The following is a 19,179-nucleotide window of genomic DNA, read 5'->3' on the forward strand; positions in this document are numbered from 1 at the left end:
CCTCTTTCAATTCTCCCAATTCAAATACTGGCCCAGTGCCCTGTGGCCTATTGTGAGTATCCCTGCTCTAGCGAGGAAAGCACAAGGGGATATTTAGAGATGGGCTCTCATGCTAAAATCCTTCAGTCAAAAAACCTCGGAGAACGAAGAGAACAGGGTCACATGCTAGAAGATTAATGCTGCTTCTGTTCATATCACATTTAATGAGACTGCAGCAACCCTCTCTCATAGACTAAAACATTCAACCCTTTAAAACTGAAGGCTTATGTTTAACTGCAGTCTTAAATTTGATATAAAATGTGGTGCCAGAGTTACTGATGAAGAAAAACAAGCTGAAACTACGAAATGCATATACAATTGAGTAAAAATTGTCACCTATCTATCTATCTATCTATCTATCTATCTATCTATCTATCTATCTATCTATCTATCTATCTATCTATCATCCTTGCGTTTAAATTTAAATTACAATTCTGCATCCTGTTTGCTACCCTAATTTAAATTCAGGAACTGAATTCTGTTCTCAATTCCGTTCACAATCATATCTTACATTCTGTCTAAGTGAATTTTCTCACCACTCAAGTCCAAAAATGCCATAGAAGACACTGTCGTGTACGTTTCTTCCCTCAACGACAAACACGCTGCGCAGGATGTTGAATTGAAGCTCATAATCAGGGATGGCGCACACCAGCCTGGCCTTGAGAAAGGACGTCCACTTCCTCTGAAGAGTCCTCTGCCCTCCAATGTCCCCCTGCGAACAAGAAACAAAAAACCACTGATGTGAAAATCACCAATTACACACACACAAAAAAACAAAAACCGTGTTGCTCATTTTTATTAACTCAGTGACACAATATACATATTATGTGTAGTCTGTAGTTCTTTGAAGACAGTTTCCTCAGGGGCATGAGTCACACTAAAGTAGCAGTAAAAATATGAACAAATAACAAACATAATATCACCCCATCTTACAATCTAATGGGATGTGACAATTGAGTTTAAATGACAAATTATGATTATGTAACAAATCAGAGGTACATTGAAATGGGAAAATCATATTTTCATTCTTTTCTAGCTTTCTACCCACCTAGCTCATGTCTTTTTGCATTATTCACATATACCCTTGAGAGTAGTTTACAGCCAAATGCACCAAGATCTGCTATGTTAAACTCCTGAATTAAACATTTAGCTTGAAATGACACAGTTGTGGGCACAAAAAAGCTGTCCTAAATGTGCTAACAGCATTCTGCTCAGAAACAGGCAGCATCAGGCTCAAGAAGTAACACGAGGATCTTCAGGCTAATTGTGGTGTCAGTTCACATTAATTCGAGACGAAGAAAGACCAGAACTGAGATGGCTCAAATAAATGGCAGAGAGGAAAAGAAAATGGATACTTGTACGGTTTCTCCATTATAAAAGTTATCAGCAATGCTGTCACATGATATAAGTATCAGATTTTTGTGTCACTGAAAATAACTTTTCCCATAAGATCCAAATGAACAGTAATACAGTCATGGGTTTGAATTGTATTAATTTAAAAAAAATGCAACTTCCAATTTGGTGTACAAACTATATTGTAATTGAAATGTAGGAAAACAACAGTGAGAATGTATAATGCTTATGATGACGCCTGAGCATGCTCAGTATGATCACTAAATAATACTCTGTCCTGAGGAAGACTTCTGGGGCAAAATAGAACCCCCACCCCCCTGTTCGTCAAAATCACTGTAATGCAATGTTTACTATATGGTACCTTATGCAAATATCAATTTTGTGAACTTTCACTATAAACTTTGAGGCTGATGAAACATCCATAATCCCTTGTGAATTAACATTTTAATGTTGTATTTGTTTCAAAGCATGGTGACACTACTTAACATTAATAGAGGTTGCAGTAGTAATTACTTTTGTTGAACTTATATTGTTGTTTTGTGCAAAGTTGTTTAGTGTTGCCCTTGGTAGACTTAGAGCCTGCTTAATTAAAATAATTTCTCACCCACTGAACACAACAAGATTTTTTATAGTTTAATAAGTAAAAGTTGTCTACACTTAGAAGACAAATTTGACTAATATTGAACCAACATCTAGAAAATTGGTGAAAATAGATCAAAACTTTGTTTATTGGGGTTGGATTGGAGTATTTAACCCAATCTGTTTAAAGTCTTAAGAAAGCCATTTATTGATTTAAATACAAGTAACCCATGTATTTAAAGTTTAGAGTAAGAAAATGAATTTTATTGAGTTGCTTAACTTTAAAAGACTGTGGAACTAGTTACTAAAACATTTTGAATAAGTTATCTTGAATATTCGTATATGTTACTGTTAAAGTTGGGGTCAGTAAGACTTAAAGACGGCCCGGGATCGTATAACCGACGTTTAAGGGTACCCTAAAAAGGTGGATGTTGACGTATGGTCAAAAGATGTCCCAAGACGTCAGTTATATGACTTCTTGGGATGAGACTGTGTTAAATATTTCATAATATATTTTTTCACTATTTTTGTACTGTATTTGTGATCAAATAAATGCTTGGTGAGACTTTCAAAAATATTCAAAAATCTTTCCGACCTCAAACTTTTGAACAGTAGTGTATGTGTACAAGTACATGTGTTTAATCGTGTGTATGAGCGTGTGTGTGTGTGTGTGTGTAGTGTGGCCTACTTTGGACTGGAGCTTCTTTCCTTCCTAACTCAGTAAGTCAAACAGTAAGGGACCTGACCTGCTTCCCAGAGCTGTGAAGAGTTAGCTGCAGAGTGAATGCAGGCATGAAATAAATGAAGATATAACTGTTGGGTTGTTTATCCGAGCAGAATGAAGATGCTAAATGAGATGAGAATAATGCAGGTGGGAGAGCATATGTGGGAGAAAGAAAGCGAGTGAGAGAGCTAGTTTGGGTAGTGGGGCTTTATCTGCCCGGCAACAGCAGCAAAACCATAGAACCGGTCAGGCTGGCGCTGTCATGGACTGTACTTAGAAGTCTGTACATAGGAGTGAAAATGGTTTGTTAATGTTTTAAAACCATAAAGTTTTAAAACCAGATTTGAAAAATACAGATCATAAATCCCGAACTCAGCTCTTACTTTACACACACGGGCCACCCTGGCCACTTTGGTCTGGCTGGAGTAAGCCGTCGGTTCCGTGTTCCTCTCCGTGAAGAAGAAGTAGAGTTTGTCATCATCCCCGATGGAGCTGTTGATGCTCTCTCTGAGTAAAGCTGAGCCGACAAAATCTGACTCTGAAAAAAAACATCACAATGGACCAATTATGAGCCCTACAGATCTTATTGTGTCGGAGAGAAGTTTCAAAGTACACTGTTTATTGATTAAAAATAGTGAATCTTATGGGATGTACTGTTACTTTTAATGATATTTCTTACTTTTTTATTGAATAGAAAACGTTTGCCTAAAAGTATTGAATTATTAGTGATGCTTTCTAAGGTAGACGTGCTATTACTTCTCTAAGCAATCAGACTTTTTGATTCTGACAGTTGATACAACGAGTTCATTTGCATTAAAGGGTAAGTACAATCCATGTACTTTCTTCTCTGAGGGGAATTTATCCAATGTATTTGTCACAACAAGGAGTTATCGCGTTCACATCTGTCAGATGTCATCCTGAATGTCATCTAACAACCGGAGTTCCGGTCTGACACGGTGAAGAAAATACACTGATAATACTTTGGGATTTCTAAATGCTTTATTTGATGTCGCATTTTAATTAGTCTTTATTTTTCATAACTTTTGTGCTTCTTCTGGGTGATACAGAGTGTAGCGGCGCATAAAGACAAACCAAAAACTGCTAAGGAGCTAAGTGGAGGAATTACTGGAGGAATAACTTCTGTGACTCGTTTATTTTGTTTTAATTATTTAAAACATAAAAAATTCAACCAACCCAGCAGCCATCTTGTTGGAGAATCGTCTGTCCGCAAATTTGGGAAAGGAAAGTTGCGCCGTATATCAGGGATGTCACGAAACTCATACTGAGATGCAGAATACATCTCACCATCTGCAAAGGCAAATTATAGTCAACCGAAATAAGAAAAAAAGAAGAAGGAACATGCGCGTTATGAATCCAAATGATGTACCTATTATAAATCCAGTGTAGCTCTTTGTAGGGTCATAAGGACATTTATCCTTTCCCTCCTCAAAACGCACAAAGGTGAAGCGTGCCACATCCTGACCAAAAACAGGGAGATATTCTTATAGCAGAACATAAAACATTTACAATAATAATTCCTTTGCAATATGACGGACAGAATGAGAGCAGTAAACATCTCACTATGTAAGCACAGCGTGGTCTGAAGGCATGCGTCCCGCAGGTGTACAGGTGAGTGTCGTTGTATCGGTCCAGGAATCGCACGTGATTGTAGCATTCAGTCTTTGACGGAACAAGCAAGAAATTAATGTAAAACACTTTGAATTTTCCAAAAATACAGGTACATTATGCAGTACCATAAGGTGACGTATAAAAATAAAACTAATTTGTCAATGAAATACTATTATAAAGAACATTTTCTTACATTCCAGCTTACATTCTTAAACAGCATTTCTTATTATATTCATGCCACCCGCCTCTTAACATCAGAACCACCATTAATTTTGACTTTGTGATGAAAACCAATGTGCACTTTGTTTAGTTTTGTCTGCACACAAGAATTGACACTCAACTTTTGAACTTTTGAACATGTGGTTGCATGGTATATCACAAAAAACGATATATTTGTATACTGTATACATTTGGAAGAAACTTCAGCATTACATTTTACCAGTATTTGTTCCCTGGGAATCAGCACATAATTTGAGTTGAGCTATGGGATTTAAGGATATTCTACACAACAAGAATGGACATACCAGATTGTTCTTTCCTTTGCTCAGGCACTGCCTCTTCTGTTCAGCAGATGCTGCCCAGTCCAGCTGTTATACAGATATGGACAACAACTATTAGGATTTGCATGAAACATATAGAAACTTAATGTGACTGAGACAGAACCCACCGAAAAAGAGATATTGGTATCAGAGATGTTGGCGGTGTCCAGTTTGTAAATGGCCTCTCTGGCTCCAACATACAGCAAGCCAGGCCCATCCTCCAGTAACAGAGAGCTGTAGTTGATTGCAGCTCCACGGAAATGATTACAACCCAGCAGCCCTGAAAACACACGGAGAGACCCAGTTAGAAAAACAGGGACAAACATGACTAAATTGTGTCAACAGCATAGAGACTAAGCCATAGCTCTACACACTCTTCTTTCATTTATTGGAAAACTTTTTAACTGAAATTAATGGACGGAAAGCTGAATTCTCAGCATAAACTATGAATAAACTGAAAGGCAACAAAGAAAAAATGACCATGAAAATAGAATAATTCAATCTTTGCGGGTGAGAGAGGAAGAGAATATATGGCATGATTTGCATTGATGTGGCAAAACTATTTCACATTTAGTACAGTAATGCGATATATCACAATAATCAAACTTTATGGGCACTTTAAAACAGAGTGAAAAATTATTCGTCATGAATTATTCAGATTTTTCACTGCATTTTAAGAATATTTTCCCCATCAACTAGTTAAAATGCTCAACTCAGCGAAGAACGAGTGAAAGAGACGATGAATGAAAATAAAGCAGATAAACCAATAAACCCCATTAAACAAAGCAGCTGTGCTATTTTCTATTTCTGAACAGTAAAGGGATCCTACTTTTACAAAGTCTTGAATTTGTTTTTTGGGTATACTTGAATATGCTTTCATGCTTGATTGTTCAAAAAACACATTATTTTTCACATATTTTACATTTATAGCACCTCCCTACCCGGTCTGGTTCGAACGTGATTTTTGGAAGAATGTTTGTAACCAAGCAGATCTTGGGCCCCATTGACTATCATAGTATTTTTCTTTTCCTACGGAGAAATTTTTTGGGTGAACTAGCCTATCCCTTTAACATAAACTGACAATTAAAAATACTTCTAAAGCATTTAATAATTTTAATACATTTCAAGATTTAATAAAACCTTATTAAAATCAGAAGCTATAACTGTATTATTTAATGGACCTGAGCTAACATGAACTAAAAGTTAGTAAACTAACATTAACAAAGAATAATATGTGTGAAAATGTGATGCATGTTCGTGACTCTCCTGTTCGAACTCGTTTATCAAAATGAACAAATCTTTTCAATGAACCAAATGAACGAATTGACTCGGAAAAAGCTTTGTTCATTTTGATGAACGAGTTCGAACAGAAGAGTCACACAGAACAGAGCAAGGCAAGCATTTGAGCTTATAAAACTTAAACTTTGTTATTTTCTTTAAAATGAGCGATCGTTTCGCTTGATAAGACCCTTATTGATTGTCTGGAATCGTTTAAAGCCATTTGAACAGTTTGCACTGAAACTGTCTTTTGGACCTTGAACCATTTGGTGCCCAGTAAAGTGCGAAAAATCCAGGAATGTTTTCATAAAAAACCTTAATTTCTTTTCGACTGAAGAAAGAAAGACATGGACATCTTGGATGACATGGGGGTGAGTAAATTATCAGCAAAAGTGTTTAAACTGTTTGTAACCGTTCTATGCTTATTTATGCATTATAAGAAAAAAGTTATTAAACCTGTTATAGTATGACAACACTTTTTGCAGCTTATTTCAATATCATGATATAATACCATATACCGTGATAAAAGCTTCTGCAATTGTCGCAACATGAAAATTTGATACCACCACATGCCTTGTCACATTAATAAGATTAATAATAACTTCACTGTAAAAAAGATTGTCGGCACAATAAAAAGAGAGAGGGAAAGAGAAAGCAAATTGGTGTTGTAAAAGAGTAGTGGATTAAGCACCTTCTGTTTTTATGTACAATGATTAAGTGTCCCTCTAAAATATTAAAACACCATTGACTTATTTGGGTGGTCTGCCTCCTCAAAGTAAGGGCATAAAGTAAACCCAAACACATTCTGAAGAGAAAAGGATTTGTTTTGCCCATCTACAACACCACGCTGAGATTTTCTGCCCCATACTGAGAGACGGTGGGCTATACTGATGAGACTTGGCAGTATTAGGCCAGATATCAACCCCTCAAGTGCACTTCCCCTATCTCTCAAAACACCCAGCCCCCCATACACGGTGCTAAAGTCTACATACATCGGCAACAATATACGGTACATCCAGTATCCAAGCATGGAATATAAGGGGCTCGGAATCAGAATTTTAAAGTGATTTGTGCCCCATCATATTTTTGAGACAAGTAAAAAAAAAAAAATGTATATTGTAGTTTAAAAGTGTTAAAAGCTGTGTAAGAAATCATGAATTGGTCCATCCAATCATGTCAGTAAGCAATCACACATACTAAAACATTCAGAATATCTTAGCAATATTCAATATCTTAGAATATCTTAACTCATTAATGTTGGAAACTGAAAGCTATTTCCGTCTATGGTTCTCACTCACGCCTTCATTGTTTTGCTGATGCGGATGAAGCGCACACTAAAATACACCACTATTTTCAACACAAAACAGAAAGACTGACCACCGTATGACCATTGTATTCCGGTTATAGAAAAAAATTACTCTGAATTAGTTCTTTTTGGTGAATCAAAAGCATGCAGAGCAACCAGTGTAGTTCGATTCCCAAATTAATGACTCTTATGAGTCTTTTTTTTTTTTTTGGATTGAATCAAAAGAATACAAAGCAACAAGTTTATCCCAATTCCTGAGCCAATGACTTATTAAGCCATTTTTTTTTTTTAGTGAATCAAAACCCGTGTAATCTGATTGCAGAATAAATGACTCTTGTGAGCCGGTTCTTTTTGGTGAATCAAAAGCATACAGAACAACCAGTTTATTCTAATTCCTTGAGAGAATGACTCCTATGAAACAGTTCTTTTTAAAGAACTAAAAGCAAACAGAGCAAACAGTGTAGCAAATGGTTTTTTTTGGTGAATCAAAAGCATACCATCCAACCAGTGTTAGTCCAATTCCCAAACGAGTGACTCTTGTGAGCTTGTTCATATATAGTGAATCAAATGCATAATACAACTCCAGAGCAAATGCCTCTTGTGAAACAATTCTTTTTAATGCATTAAAAACACAAAAGTGTAGTCCACTTTCCTAACAAATGACTCATGTGATCCAGTTCTTTTAGTAAATCAAACAAGTACATCTGAGACTTAAATCAGTAGTTACTGACTGGTTGTTCATATGACAATGCTTAGAGATACACATTTCAGTTGCGTCAATAGTACTTTATAACTATTAACTGTTAACAAATCAAAACAAGCAATACTGGTCTGTGTTTGAGCTAGTGTGAGGATGATTGGCAGTAACCCTAAAAGTCAAGGCCATAGGGATCTAAACTGTCAATCAAAGAAAGGTCGGAACAGACCTCCGGGTTGCTGTGCGTGTGGGAGGGCCAGAAGCTAATATTATTCATAACAGGAAAGAAAATATTAAGTTATGTAAACACGATTTAAGACCTCAGGCAAAGTGACGACATTCTGTGTGTGTAGTTAATCCTTGTGTCTCAGTGATGAGTGCCGAGCTGATAAACTGAAAGATCACACAAAAGCCTCTGAGCTCAAAGCACATTGTGTGTCCTTGGACCATTTACGCACACAGACACTCATACACACACATCCGCAGCCATACCAATATTGCTCTATTACATGGCTTGGTTGAATTTATGTAGAATGTGGTCTGTTTTATTTCTTGATAACAGACCGCTGATAAGTATAATACACCGTTGCCATGAAAAACAGCGTGTTGCCATGGACACAATTCTGTTCACTCTGGAGGATAAATTCCTTTAAATCAATGAGCTCATTTTTAAATCAATATTTTGTGTCAAATTATTGATTTATTTGGTAGGTAGCCATGTAATAAGCAGGATAATGTAGAGCGAGGAAGTTGATATAGGGTATACAATATCACTGTATGCAAATTTTATACTCCTCATCATCATTATAGACCATTTCACAAGATGTAAACATTGGTCCAGAAGCACTTCCTGTTTCAGTTTGTAATCGTTTTCTTTATTTCACATGTAAAGAAAACATCTTAAAGATGTTTGTTTAACTTTTTGATTCAGTTTTAAATGTTCTGTTGGTTGTATTTTATCCCAGCTTTTATGTAGTGTTAAAAAACTGAAACAGGAAGTGCTTCTGGACCAGTGTTGTTTACATCTTGTGAAATGGTCTATAGTGGATTTCATATATAATCTGATTTTAGATTAATTATGTTTTTTGACTGGTTTTTGTGCTTATTGTAATGCTTTTTGTTTGTGAAGCACTTTAAAGCTGCATTTCTTATTGTGATGGCTGCACTAGCAGCCACACATGGAAACTTCAACTCACGGTGGTAAATTTCATTTGTTTTGAGCACATTACAAATTGTACAAAACAAATAACTGGACACATACACATACTTTAGTTTTAAAAACAGTTTTATTAGTTATTTGACTTGTTTTTCTGTTTGGGTGCACACATAGTTAACTTTGTCAATTTATCTCATTTCAGGTTCATTATCTTTAAGTTACGTTCTGTGAAGTTAATACCTTTTCTTTTTGAGTTACCAGTTACCAGGAGTTGCTGTTGGGGGTCTCCGGCTGTGTGACAGGCAAAAGGATTTGCGACTGACTCTCAGCTGTTTAAGTAGGGGAATGGCTAATTGGACCGCACCATGTATGCCCATTTCATGGGGGTGGCAGAGTATTACATTTTTTGAGTTTTTTTGTTCTTTTTCTTTGCTATTTATACTTTGTTATGATTTATTTGATTGATTTGTTCTTAGTTCATATAAGGTAGCGTTGGTTTGACATGTGTTGTAATTATTGTGGTTTGTTTATATACTATGTGTTTGCCTACCTTTTGTGTCAGAATGGCCTGATCAGCCACTATGTTTCCCCATGCCTCAGTTTAGATACTGTAGGTCTGTTTTTGTTTTGTTCATCCTATGTTAAGGGTATGCTACCTGAGCTCTGTTTAGTTGACCTCTTTTATGGGCCCAGAACTTTCTGTTTTTCTTTCTTTTATGGGCCCAGAACTTTTTGTGAAATAGTTTTTTTTTGTTGTTTAATTTTTTTCAAAATCATATTTTTGAAAATATACTTTTTGACTCCTCATGCCAGCCAGCTTGGTCCCTCACATTGTATAAAAGGTGCTATACAAATAAAATGTATTATAATTAATAAAAAAAATGGCCTAAAGTACCTGTTTAAAGCTAAAAATCAAACATTGGAATGACAATAACAGCTTGCTATTGCTGTCATTATTTTGTGTTAAGAAATTTCTTTAACAATACATTTCTATTTAAAGTGTAAATCTCAATAAACAATACATTTAAGATATTTATTTTTTTAGGCTATTTGCATTTATTTCGGTTTAAAATTAGGAGACCAGGAAGACGGTTCATACATAGGCTCAACAAATGAAATTACAATAACATGACATGCATGTGCGTCAATTAAATACATTTGCATCAAATTATTTGTAACACTCAATGATGATCACAACACTTTCTTTTGGACCTGTTATGGAATAACAACATTATCGCAATCATGGGTCTAATTAAAAATAGCCCGTTGGCTGCTAGATAAGTACACTAACTGCCCTACCACACCAGTCTAACACTGAGGGAACAAATCCATAAGTAGAGTCAACACAGCGCCCAAGGCCTCCTGTTGTGTTCTAGCAGTGTGTGTGTGTGTGTGTGTGCGGTTTGTTTACTGTTCCCTATAGGATTGGAACCAAGTTTCAACCACACAAACTTTGTGCCAAGCCTGTAATATGCAAATTGTGCACACACATGCTGTGTGTGTCTGTATGAACTATGAGCACTAAGAGCATAATCTTCTCATATTAGAGAATGTTTGAGCAGTAGCGGCTCCTGACCATAAATTTAGGTAGGGCAGTAGTTTATAATAAACATTTTGTACGTATCTTTTTATTACCGGTATTCTAATCTCTAACACATGCAGACACATTTTTGGCAGAGGCTGTGTTACCCTGAGGACGGCGCTATAATGTTGACTGACAGGTTTTAAAGGGATACCCTTTAGATTGCTCCAAACCTGCCTGTTGCAAACCCCATTGACTTCCATTGTATTTTTATTTTCATACTATGGAAGTCAATGGGGCCCATCGACTGTTTGGATACTCATATCTTCTCGCAGAAGAAATAAATTCATGCCGGTTTTGAAAAACTTGAGGGTGAGTAAATGATAACAGAAATGTCATTTTTGGATGAACTACCCCTTTAAGTACACACACACATAGAATTCTTTCTTAAATATATATAACATATTTATGAATGTGTGTGGGTGTCTGTGTAAATTGCCCAAGGACACACTACAAGACAGGTAAGTATTGTAGCTCTCACCTCATGCTACAAACAAATCTATTTTCATAGCATTTTCTTGTGTGTGACTTGACTGTTGACTCACACCAACCCTGGTCCAAACAAACTTGGGCGGGCAGCAGTGGTGTTCATGTGTCCAATCGGAATCCTGTTTGCTAGGGGGCAAGCTCTGACAAAATAAATACTGACACTGCCGAGTGAGAACAGTCAGCTCTAGACGTGATCAACATTAAACAACCACGGTCAAGCTTCGCCAGGATTACAAAATATATTCAACCCCATTAGCAGCACATCTCACAGTACTACAAAATACTGCTTTAATAATGTACACACGAACACTGATAGAGATCTGCATTGTATTATGTACCAAAACCATGTAATAGGATCCCAAACATTTTGCACAGGCTGTTAAATTGACATTAGTCAAAACAAATTTGAGTTTTATATTTAAAAAAAATGTTTATGGTTAACTATACAAACTTGATTAAATGTAACTTGACTCTTTTCAACTTCAGTTCTGCTCCAGCAACCTTTTGATAAACATCTTTCCCAAAAATCAATAATCGTCATTGATTGTTTCCAGTTCTTGGCATTGAACTGATCATCAACCATGTGGCAACCACTGAGAGTTCAGAGTCCAAACCAAACATGAACCAAATTCCCAATCATTAGTAATCTGACTGCACTGAAAGTGAAAATGCTGTCCATCACAGCTAATCTGGAATTCTGGACCAATGAGCTTTCACAGTGGGCGGAGCTATTTACAAACTGAGATGCAACAGAAATAAAAAATAAGATAATAATAACAGATTGCAGGGGTCTCAAGATGAGTTTTAAAAAATAACGTGGCAGTTTAATTTGGTGTTGGCATGCAAATAAACAGAACTCACCTAAAAAATATTGGAACAAGAAACTATATGAAAAAAAACAAAAACAAATAGCTGTGTTATTTTATGACACAATGTAAAATACAATAAGAATTTGAAAAGTGTCATGAGTGTCATTTTAAATGTTGTTTTTAGGAAAGGAAATGTAATTTTTTGTTGGAGAGAAAATCAAAACTGGTTTTAAAAATGGCCTCAATATTGAGGAAGCATATGTGGGGGAACACAAACCAAATTAATCCTCTACTAGAACAATAAAATAAATCTGAGACACACCAATATATGTTTAATATTGCTATTATTTCTGTACTAAAAGAAGTAAGAAGATGCCACAGCTCAAATCCTGTCACCAAGACAACAGCAACCCCCACACAGATAAAACCCCCTCCATCAGAGGGCTGGATTCTGTGGGTTTGGATTATCAAGAATCAAGACTACCTTTTGATTGGTCTCAGAGGAGAGCGATTACTCTTATAGCATGTCGAAAACAAAAAAGTGAACATTAGATGTGTAGGCTATCTTTAGTGTTTTTAAGAAATGTTACCTTGCTAGCTGAACAGTAAATAGAGATACAGCTCTTTTCTACAAGCTCCCTGACCTTACACGACAACTCTCATACTGTGATTCTTTCTATCAGACGTTCAACAGAAACCACCCACACCTTTTGACCGACGAATTTCCATGACTTTTTCCATGTCTCTCGTGATAGCTGGATAAGGAGGATATATTTATACACAAGCATAGCATTTTAATGACTACAATGATTTCAACTAAATTACTGTATAACATCTCAATGTCTTTAGACAATCAATATACAGACACACAAAGTCAGAGATAGACTTTGCCTCTAAAGACCCCAGATGCACTTTTCCCCTTGTCCTGCTACCCCAGACGAATTACACATGTATACATATTTCATTTCAGCATTACTTCAGGTCTGCTAAGCACAAAAACCAGACAACCATGAACCCAATGACCTGAAGATAAAAAGAAAACACTCAATGTACTCAAAGCCACTACAGCAAACCATTAAAGCAAGATAGCACGTTGTGTTACACCCTCAAAATATGCTTTTTAATTAAAAATGTTAACATACTCGCAAAACATACCGTGATTTTTTAGCAGAGAAATAATGCTCCTCCTACATTTATTTCTACTCTCCCTTCTCTCTGTGAATGCTCCAGCTCTCCTTCTCATCCCAAGAGAGCCCACATATAGGTCAAGGACTAGAGTCAATCAGGGCAAGGAGAAAAATACAATAATGGAGGCAAAAATACACGAACAAGATCTGCAGTGTCTGAGCACAAATGGTTTTGTGAAGCAGCAATCTTTAGCAACACTTCAGTTTAAGTAGCTGAGTGGGTAAAGTTGTATAAAATATGTCATAACATACTCAGTCATCAATTATCTTATATGCAATGAAGTAAAAAACTGACGTACATAATTTTAAGATGATTAAAAAGGCTTTGTATTCATGTAGACTACTAGAAGTTATTCCTAGGCTGATTGATTCCACCTAAAAATGTGAACACTGGCTCTGTGAGCACTTTCAAAACATCGATCTATTTGTTCAAGTACTCCGACTGGACAGAAATAGCTAAATTGGCTTAAACGGTGGTGTGAGTCTGTGGTGATAAACACACACTTATCATTAAGAAAAAAGACAACAATCTGTGATGGATTTAGGAGCATCGGGGAGGCCGTTCGGAGGAGAACTGGCCCCTGACTGAGCCTGGGTTCTCCCAAGGTTTTTTTTTTTTCTTCTTCTCCATTGGGTCACCTGATTATGGAAGCTTGTTTCCACCACAGAATGAAAAATAAAAAAGGTAATTGCGACTTTTTATCTCACAATTCTGACTTTATTTCTCAGAATTGCAAGATATGAAGTCATAATTGCGAGATATAAAGTCAGAATTGCGAGATATGAAGTCGGAATTGTGAGATATTAAGTCAGAATTGTGAGATATTAAGTCAGAATTGTGTGATATTAAGTCAGAATTGCGAGATATGAAGTCATAATTGCGTGATATTGAGACAGAATTGTGAGATATTAAGTCAGAATTGCATGATATTAATCAGAATTGCAAGATATGAAGTCAGAATTGTGAGCTATTAAGTCAGAATTGTGTGATAATAAGTCAGAATTGCGAGATATAAAGTCAGAACTGTGAGATATGAAGTCAGAATTGCGAGATATGAAGTGAGAATTGCGTGATATTAAGACAGAATTGCGAGATATGAAGTCAGAATTGTGTGATATAAACTATTCTGAGGGGAAAAAGTTAGTTTTTCCCCCAATTGGCCTGATAACTCGCAATTGCGAGTTTATATCTCACAATTCTGAGAAAAGATGTCAGAATTTCGACATATAATCTTGCAATTGTGTTATAAAGTCAGAATTGCCAGATGTAAACTCGCAATTGCGTGTTATAAAGTCAGAATTGTGAGATAAAAAGTCGCAAAAAAACAATTTTTAAGTATACTTTGACGAATAGAAAGTTCAAAAGAACAGCATTTGTTTAAAATGTATTTTTTATACTACTAAGTGTGTTTCCCTTTTGATCAATTTAACGCATCCTTGCTGAAAAAAATAAAAAATATTTCTTTTAAAAAACAAAAGAAATCTTACGACCCAAGTCTATATACTGCAAATAAGATACATTCACTATTGGGTATGTATGCTATGTACACACACAACACGATAACTAAACCATACTATAACCTCACAGGAGTGAGTGTGACCTAACCTCAATTTACATTCTCACAGCATCTGCTGTGCGAATCTCATGAACAGGCCAGGACAAGTGAGAAGGGCCGTTTAATTATATCCAGAGAACTGACATTGCCACCAGCACTACAGGCAAAACAATGTCATAACACATTCACCATAGCCCATGAATGAAGCAAAACACACCAGAAACAAAAGTAAAATGTATAATCATAATGTGCAATATTGAAACAAATTTTAATAAGAAAATAAGCTATTAAACCATACCAAGTGCATAGCGTAACACTGAAATCTGATATTAAGGTAAATTAAGACCTGAATGATGCACAACACAGAATTACATGTAAAGAGCCTTACCATTGACATGTACAGTTGTCCTGGGGGTGACATCCATATCAAGGACAGGTCCAAATGGAAAACCCCAAATGACAGTTATTAGGCATTCGAGCACCACCAGCATGAAGTTTGACGGTTTGGTGTGCTTCATGATCAACTGGATGCACTGAAGTTCTGCTAAGATCCAGACAGGTCCTTCCAGCAACTCGGCTGAAGATAATGTTGTGTAATTGATGCTGATTCACTACAACAGGCTCCCGCTTCCAGCAGTGCAGTCATGGGCTGCTAGCTCATCCTTGCTCTGTCAAAGGTTTCCAGCTGCATTGGCAAGAAAAAAATGAGTAAGTCCTTTTCCTTTCATACATTTATACATTCCTTTATACATATAAAGAGCAGATGGGTTGATGAGAAAACACATCATCATACACAAATGCATTCACATTTCATAGTGCAATGCACGTCTACTGTATCAAATGCTTTTATCCAAATCTACAGAGATATGAAAGCTGGTACAGCATTGGGCAAGCAAGAAAAAGCCCATGGATTTGTTTCTCTAGGAACACACCTCCTGATTAAATGCATACTAACAAATGTGGATTGAAAGAACATCATGCAACTGATGCATTCGATGCATTTTAGAGCAACAAACCCATTTTCTTCACTTTCCAAATACATTATGCATATCAGATAGCAATATAATGGTTAATATTGAAAGAACTACTATAAAAACAATACAAATCTTTTTTCACACTGTGTCCAGGCAGTAATTTACTGTAAAAACTTTTTCTGGCATGCATTCCTGATGTGGAGGATGCACAATTTTTGGCACTGGAGAACTGCCTCAAAAGCAAATTTTGTAGCTTTTGATTCAATTTCTAGTGGGTAAACTTAGTTTTAAAACATTCTGAGTCACAAAAAAGTCACTTAAATGTGTTTGTTGTTTAGAAGCACCATTATGTGGCAGTGAAATGGATATGGATGCAGAGGATCTACTGTAGATACAATGTATGCAGCCAGTATAGAGCACATTGAAGTGCATATTAATGGCTTTTCTTTGCTCCAGTTTCTTGTACCTTGCTGGAAACCCTGCTGGGTTAATGCATATCACACGGTTCCTTCTATTCCGACATACTGTATACTATAAACACATACGCGTTAACACCTCTGCTGTTACAATAAGCACCAAGACAAGCGAGACATCATCCTAAATAATTACATGCTGAAAAAGTACATTTGCCTCAGGATTGCCAGGTATGTGTAACAAAACTAGCCCAATGGCCACATCCCAAATATCAAAATATGCCATTCATATGCCTACTGTAAATGCATATTTTACAGCCACTGTTATGCTAATTGAAAAGCATTATATTGTAGCGATCATAGACACAGCTCAAAGCCTCCCTACCAGTGGCCTTCCTTCACAAAACATGATATCTAATAGTTTTATCATTGGTAGAATGATTCATTTCAGTAAAAACCCTTAAACCCATGGCCAATCCTGGCTACAGTTTTCTAGTCAACCCGGATTTACCTCCCTGCATCTAGTACACTATCCCCCGAGTTCACAGACCAGGCTTAAGCTAGTCTAAAATGAACTAAGGTCTTAAGATTCCTGGCTTAATCTAAGCCCTGTGTGTGAAACTGGGCCCACATTCTGTTAGTACAGAAGCATCAAGAAAAGTCATAAGATAAGGAATAATTTCTGATATAGCAATCTGTCAGGCAAACAATATAAATACTATATTTCGAGTCTGACATTTCCACAGATGGTGAAGAAATACCTCCAATCCCCCAAATGTAGGATTTTATGGTGTCTCTCACTAATTCGCCATCTGCACTTAATCTAGTTTGACTGCACTGAGAGACGTTGTGATATTTTGAAGTATTTCAATTTGATAGCCTGACTTCGCCATACTCATATTCTGGTGAGAATGTGAGTCTGATACTGATCCATAGAGCTTTGATTATGAGGCGCGTCTTAACCGAACCAGGGAAAAAAAACCTCTGCACTCAGTAATGCCAAAGTGATGACGTCACTTTGTAGGACAACTCGGAAGTTAAAGGCGCGTGGGTTCATTCGATCGAAAAGCTATGCATTTTCCCCATAGAGTTTTGGAAAATCGCAAAAAATTAAAGATCTGTGTTTAACAAAGAGTTGTGACCCTTACACGTTTTGTCTATCAAGATCATCTTTACAAGTTAATCCAAAATTTTGAATCCTATATAAAGTTAAAAAAACACAAGCAGACACAATAAAGTTTAAAAAACACAATTGGTTATAACTGGTGTGTTTTATGTCATAGATCAAAACGTGAAAATATTTAGAGGCTTTGTTCACCACACACCTTATTTTAGGCGATTTAGCAAAAAAAACATTAAAAAACCCATAGACTTTATGGCAAGGGAACCGGAAGTACTAAAATGCTAACTCACTTCCGCGTTTTGGCCTACAAAGTGACATCATAACTTCGGCACTCTATTGGATAGACCAACAACCAATCAGAGCAACGCAGTGAGTCAGCTACATAGTTGCATATAGTTGTCAACAGAACTCAACTGCATGCACACTCCTAAAAAACAGTGTTGCTTGCTTCTTTTAGTTGGTCATCCATGAGTGTGACCAAAGGAAAAACCACAACGATCACAGGGTTTTCATTGCATCCCATCTTCTTAGCGACCATCAGAGCCAGCTGATAAATTACACTTTTGCCGAATCCTGTAGGAAGGACGGATCGACATATTTCCGATCGACAAATGCATTAATTGCAGTTCTCTGTTCGTCTATTAAAATCATGCGCTGTCGATTTCTTTTACAACAGACACGATTGCGGAATATATCTCAATTCTCCAGCTGCAGCCATCTTTGACGGGAAACCAGTTCAAACCAAGTGCTCTTTGATAATGTGATGATGTAATTACTCTTCAATGGATCGGGTCCTCCAGACCGAACTTCCCGACCAAAAAATGTTGTGGGCGGGGTTCGGGCTGGTATCCAGGCTAAATATTTTTAAGTATTTGAAGTCTAATTTCAATATCTCTCATAAACATTGATTACTGCATGCCGAAATGCCTTACATTTGTTTTAATTTATAATTTATTGTTACTTGAAATTATGTGTATCAAAATAGTTATCCGTTCTAATATCACTAACCTAACCACTCTGCAAAAGCAGAAGGTTTCTCATTCAGGCTGAGATACTGTATGTAAAATAACATGTCTGATTTGATGTAATGGAAAGAATGAACTATTCAAGAATGCACTAGACTAGACAAGATTAAGAGACACGGTTACTTTGATGGCATTAATGAGTGCATTATCTGTATACTTAATGGGTTAATTAAATCAAAAGACAAGGGCACTGTTTCTGAAGATGTTTTCATGGCTTGCTTGTCAAAGCAAGAAATGTCATGCACCAGCGCTTAGGAAGGTTTTGTGCCAACATCCGTTAACTGAACTGAGGGGAGGTCTGTGAAAGCCCATAAGAGTCATGCAAAAAAACATGGGACGTTCCCCATGAGAACAAAACAAACAAAATGGGGACTGTTGTTCAGTTTCACTGAATTCACTTTTCATTAGTGATTCAAAGCTGATTTTCTGTCTGAAATTTCTCAAGTTAAAGAAATAACCTGCTCCACTCTTTCTTCTTCTGGCACAGAGATGCAATTTTTCTTGTGTTATTAGAGAAATTATTAAAGGTTTCATTTATTCCAGCATGGAAAATGAAGGATATGAACACTCCAACCTATGGCCCAAATAAATACTGCACAGATCAAATGCATGCTCAAAATTTAGTAGGTAAGTTTTATTAATAATTAATTTTATTTGAGCAGGGTAGAATAAAGTAATTTTACATTTACGAATAGACTTGAAATGCTAAATTTTGATTTTA

General features: G+C 36.4%; 1 protein-coding gene across 1 annotated transcript in view; it reads right to left on the reverse strand.

Annotated features, from left to right (window-relative positions):
• sema4gb (sema domain, immunoglobulin domain (Ig), transmembrane domain (TM) and short cytoplasmic domain, (semaphorin) 4Gb) overlaps positions 1 to 19,179 on the reverse strand; it is a 28,502-nt gene that overhangs the window by 8,665 nt on the left and 658 nt on the right. Inside the window, exons 2-9 of the mRNA XM_039665143.2 lie at positions 15,312 to 15,608; positions 4,992 to 5,143; positions 4,849 to 4,911; positions 4,277 to 4,375; positions 4,083 to 4,173; positions 3,890 to 4,003; positions 3,079 to 3,233; positions 576 to 751 (exon numbers count right to left, since the gene is read on the reverse strand). Of these exons, the coding sequence (XP_039521077.2) occupies positions 576 to 751; positions 3,079 to 3,233; positions 3,890 to 4,003; positions 4,083 to 4,173; positions 4,277 to 4,375; positions 4,849 to 4,911; positions 4,992 to 5,143; positions 15,312 to 15,441 (980 nt within the window). The 5' untranslated portion in view covers positions 15,442 to 15,608. The remainder of the gene's footprint in view (positions 1 to 575; positions 752 to 3,078; positions 3,234 to 3,889; positions 4,004 to 4,082; positions 4,174 to 4,276; positions 4,376 to 4,848; positions 4,912 to 4,991; positions 5,144 to 15,311; positions 15,609 to 19,179) is intronic.

This window comes from Pimephales promelas, chromosome 17 (genome assembly GCF_988280905.1).
Source record: "Pimephales promelas chromosome 17, fPimPro1.hap1.1, whole genome shotgun sequence".
Classification (NCBI taxonomy): domain Eukaryota; kingdom Metazoa; phylum Chordata; class Actinopteri; order Cypriniformes; family Leuciscidae; genus Pimephales; species Pimephales promelas.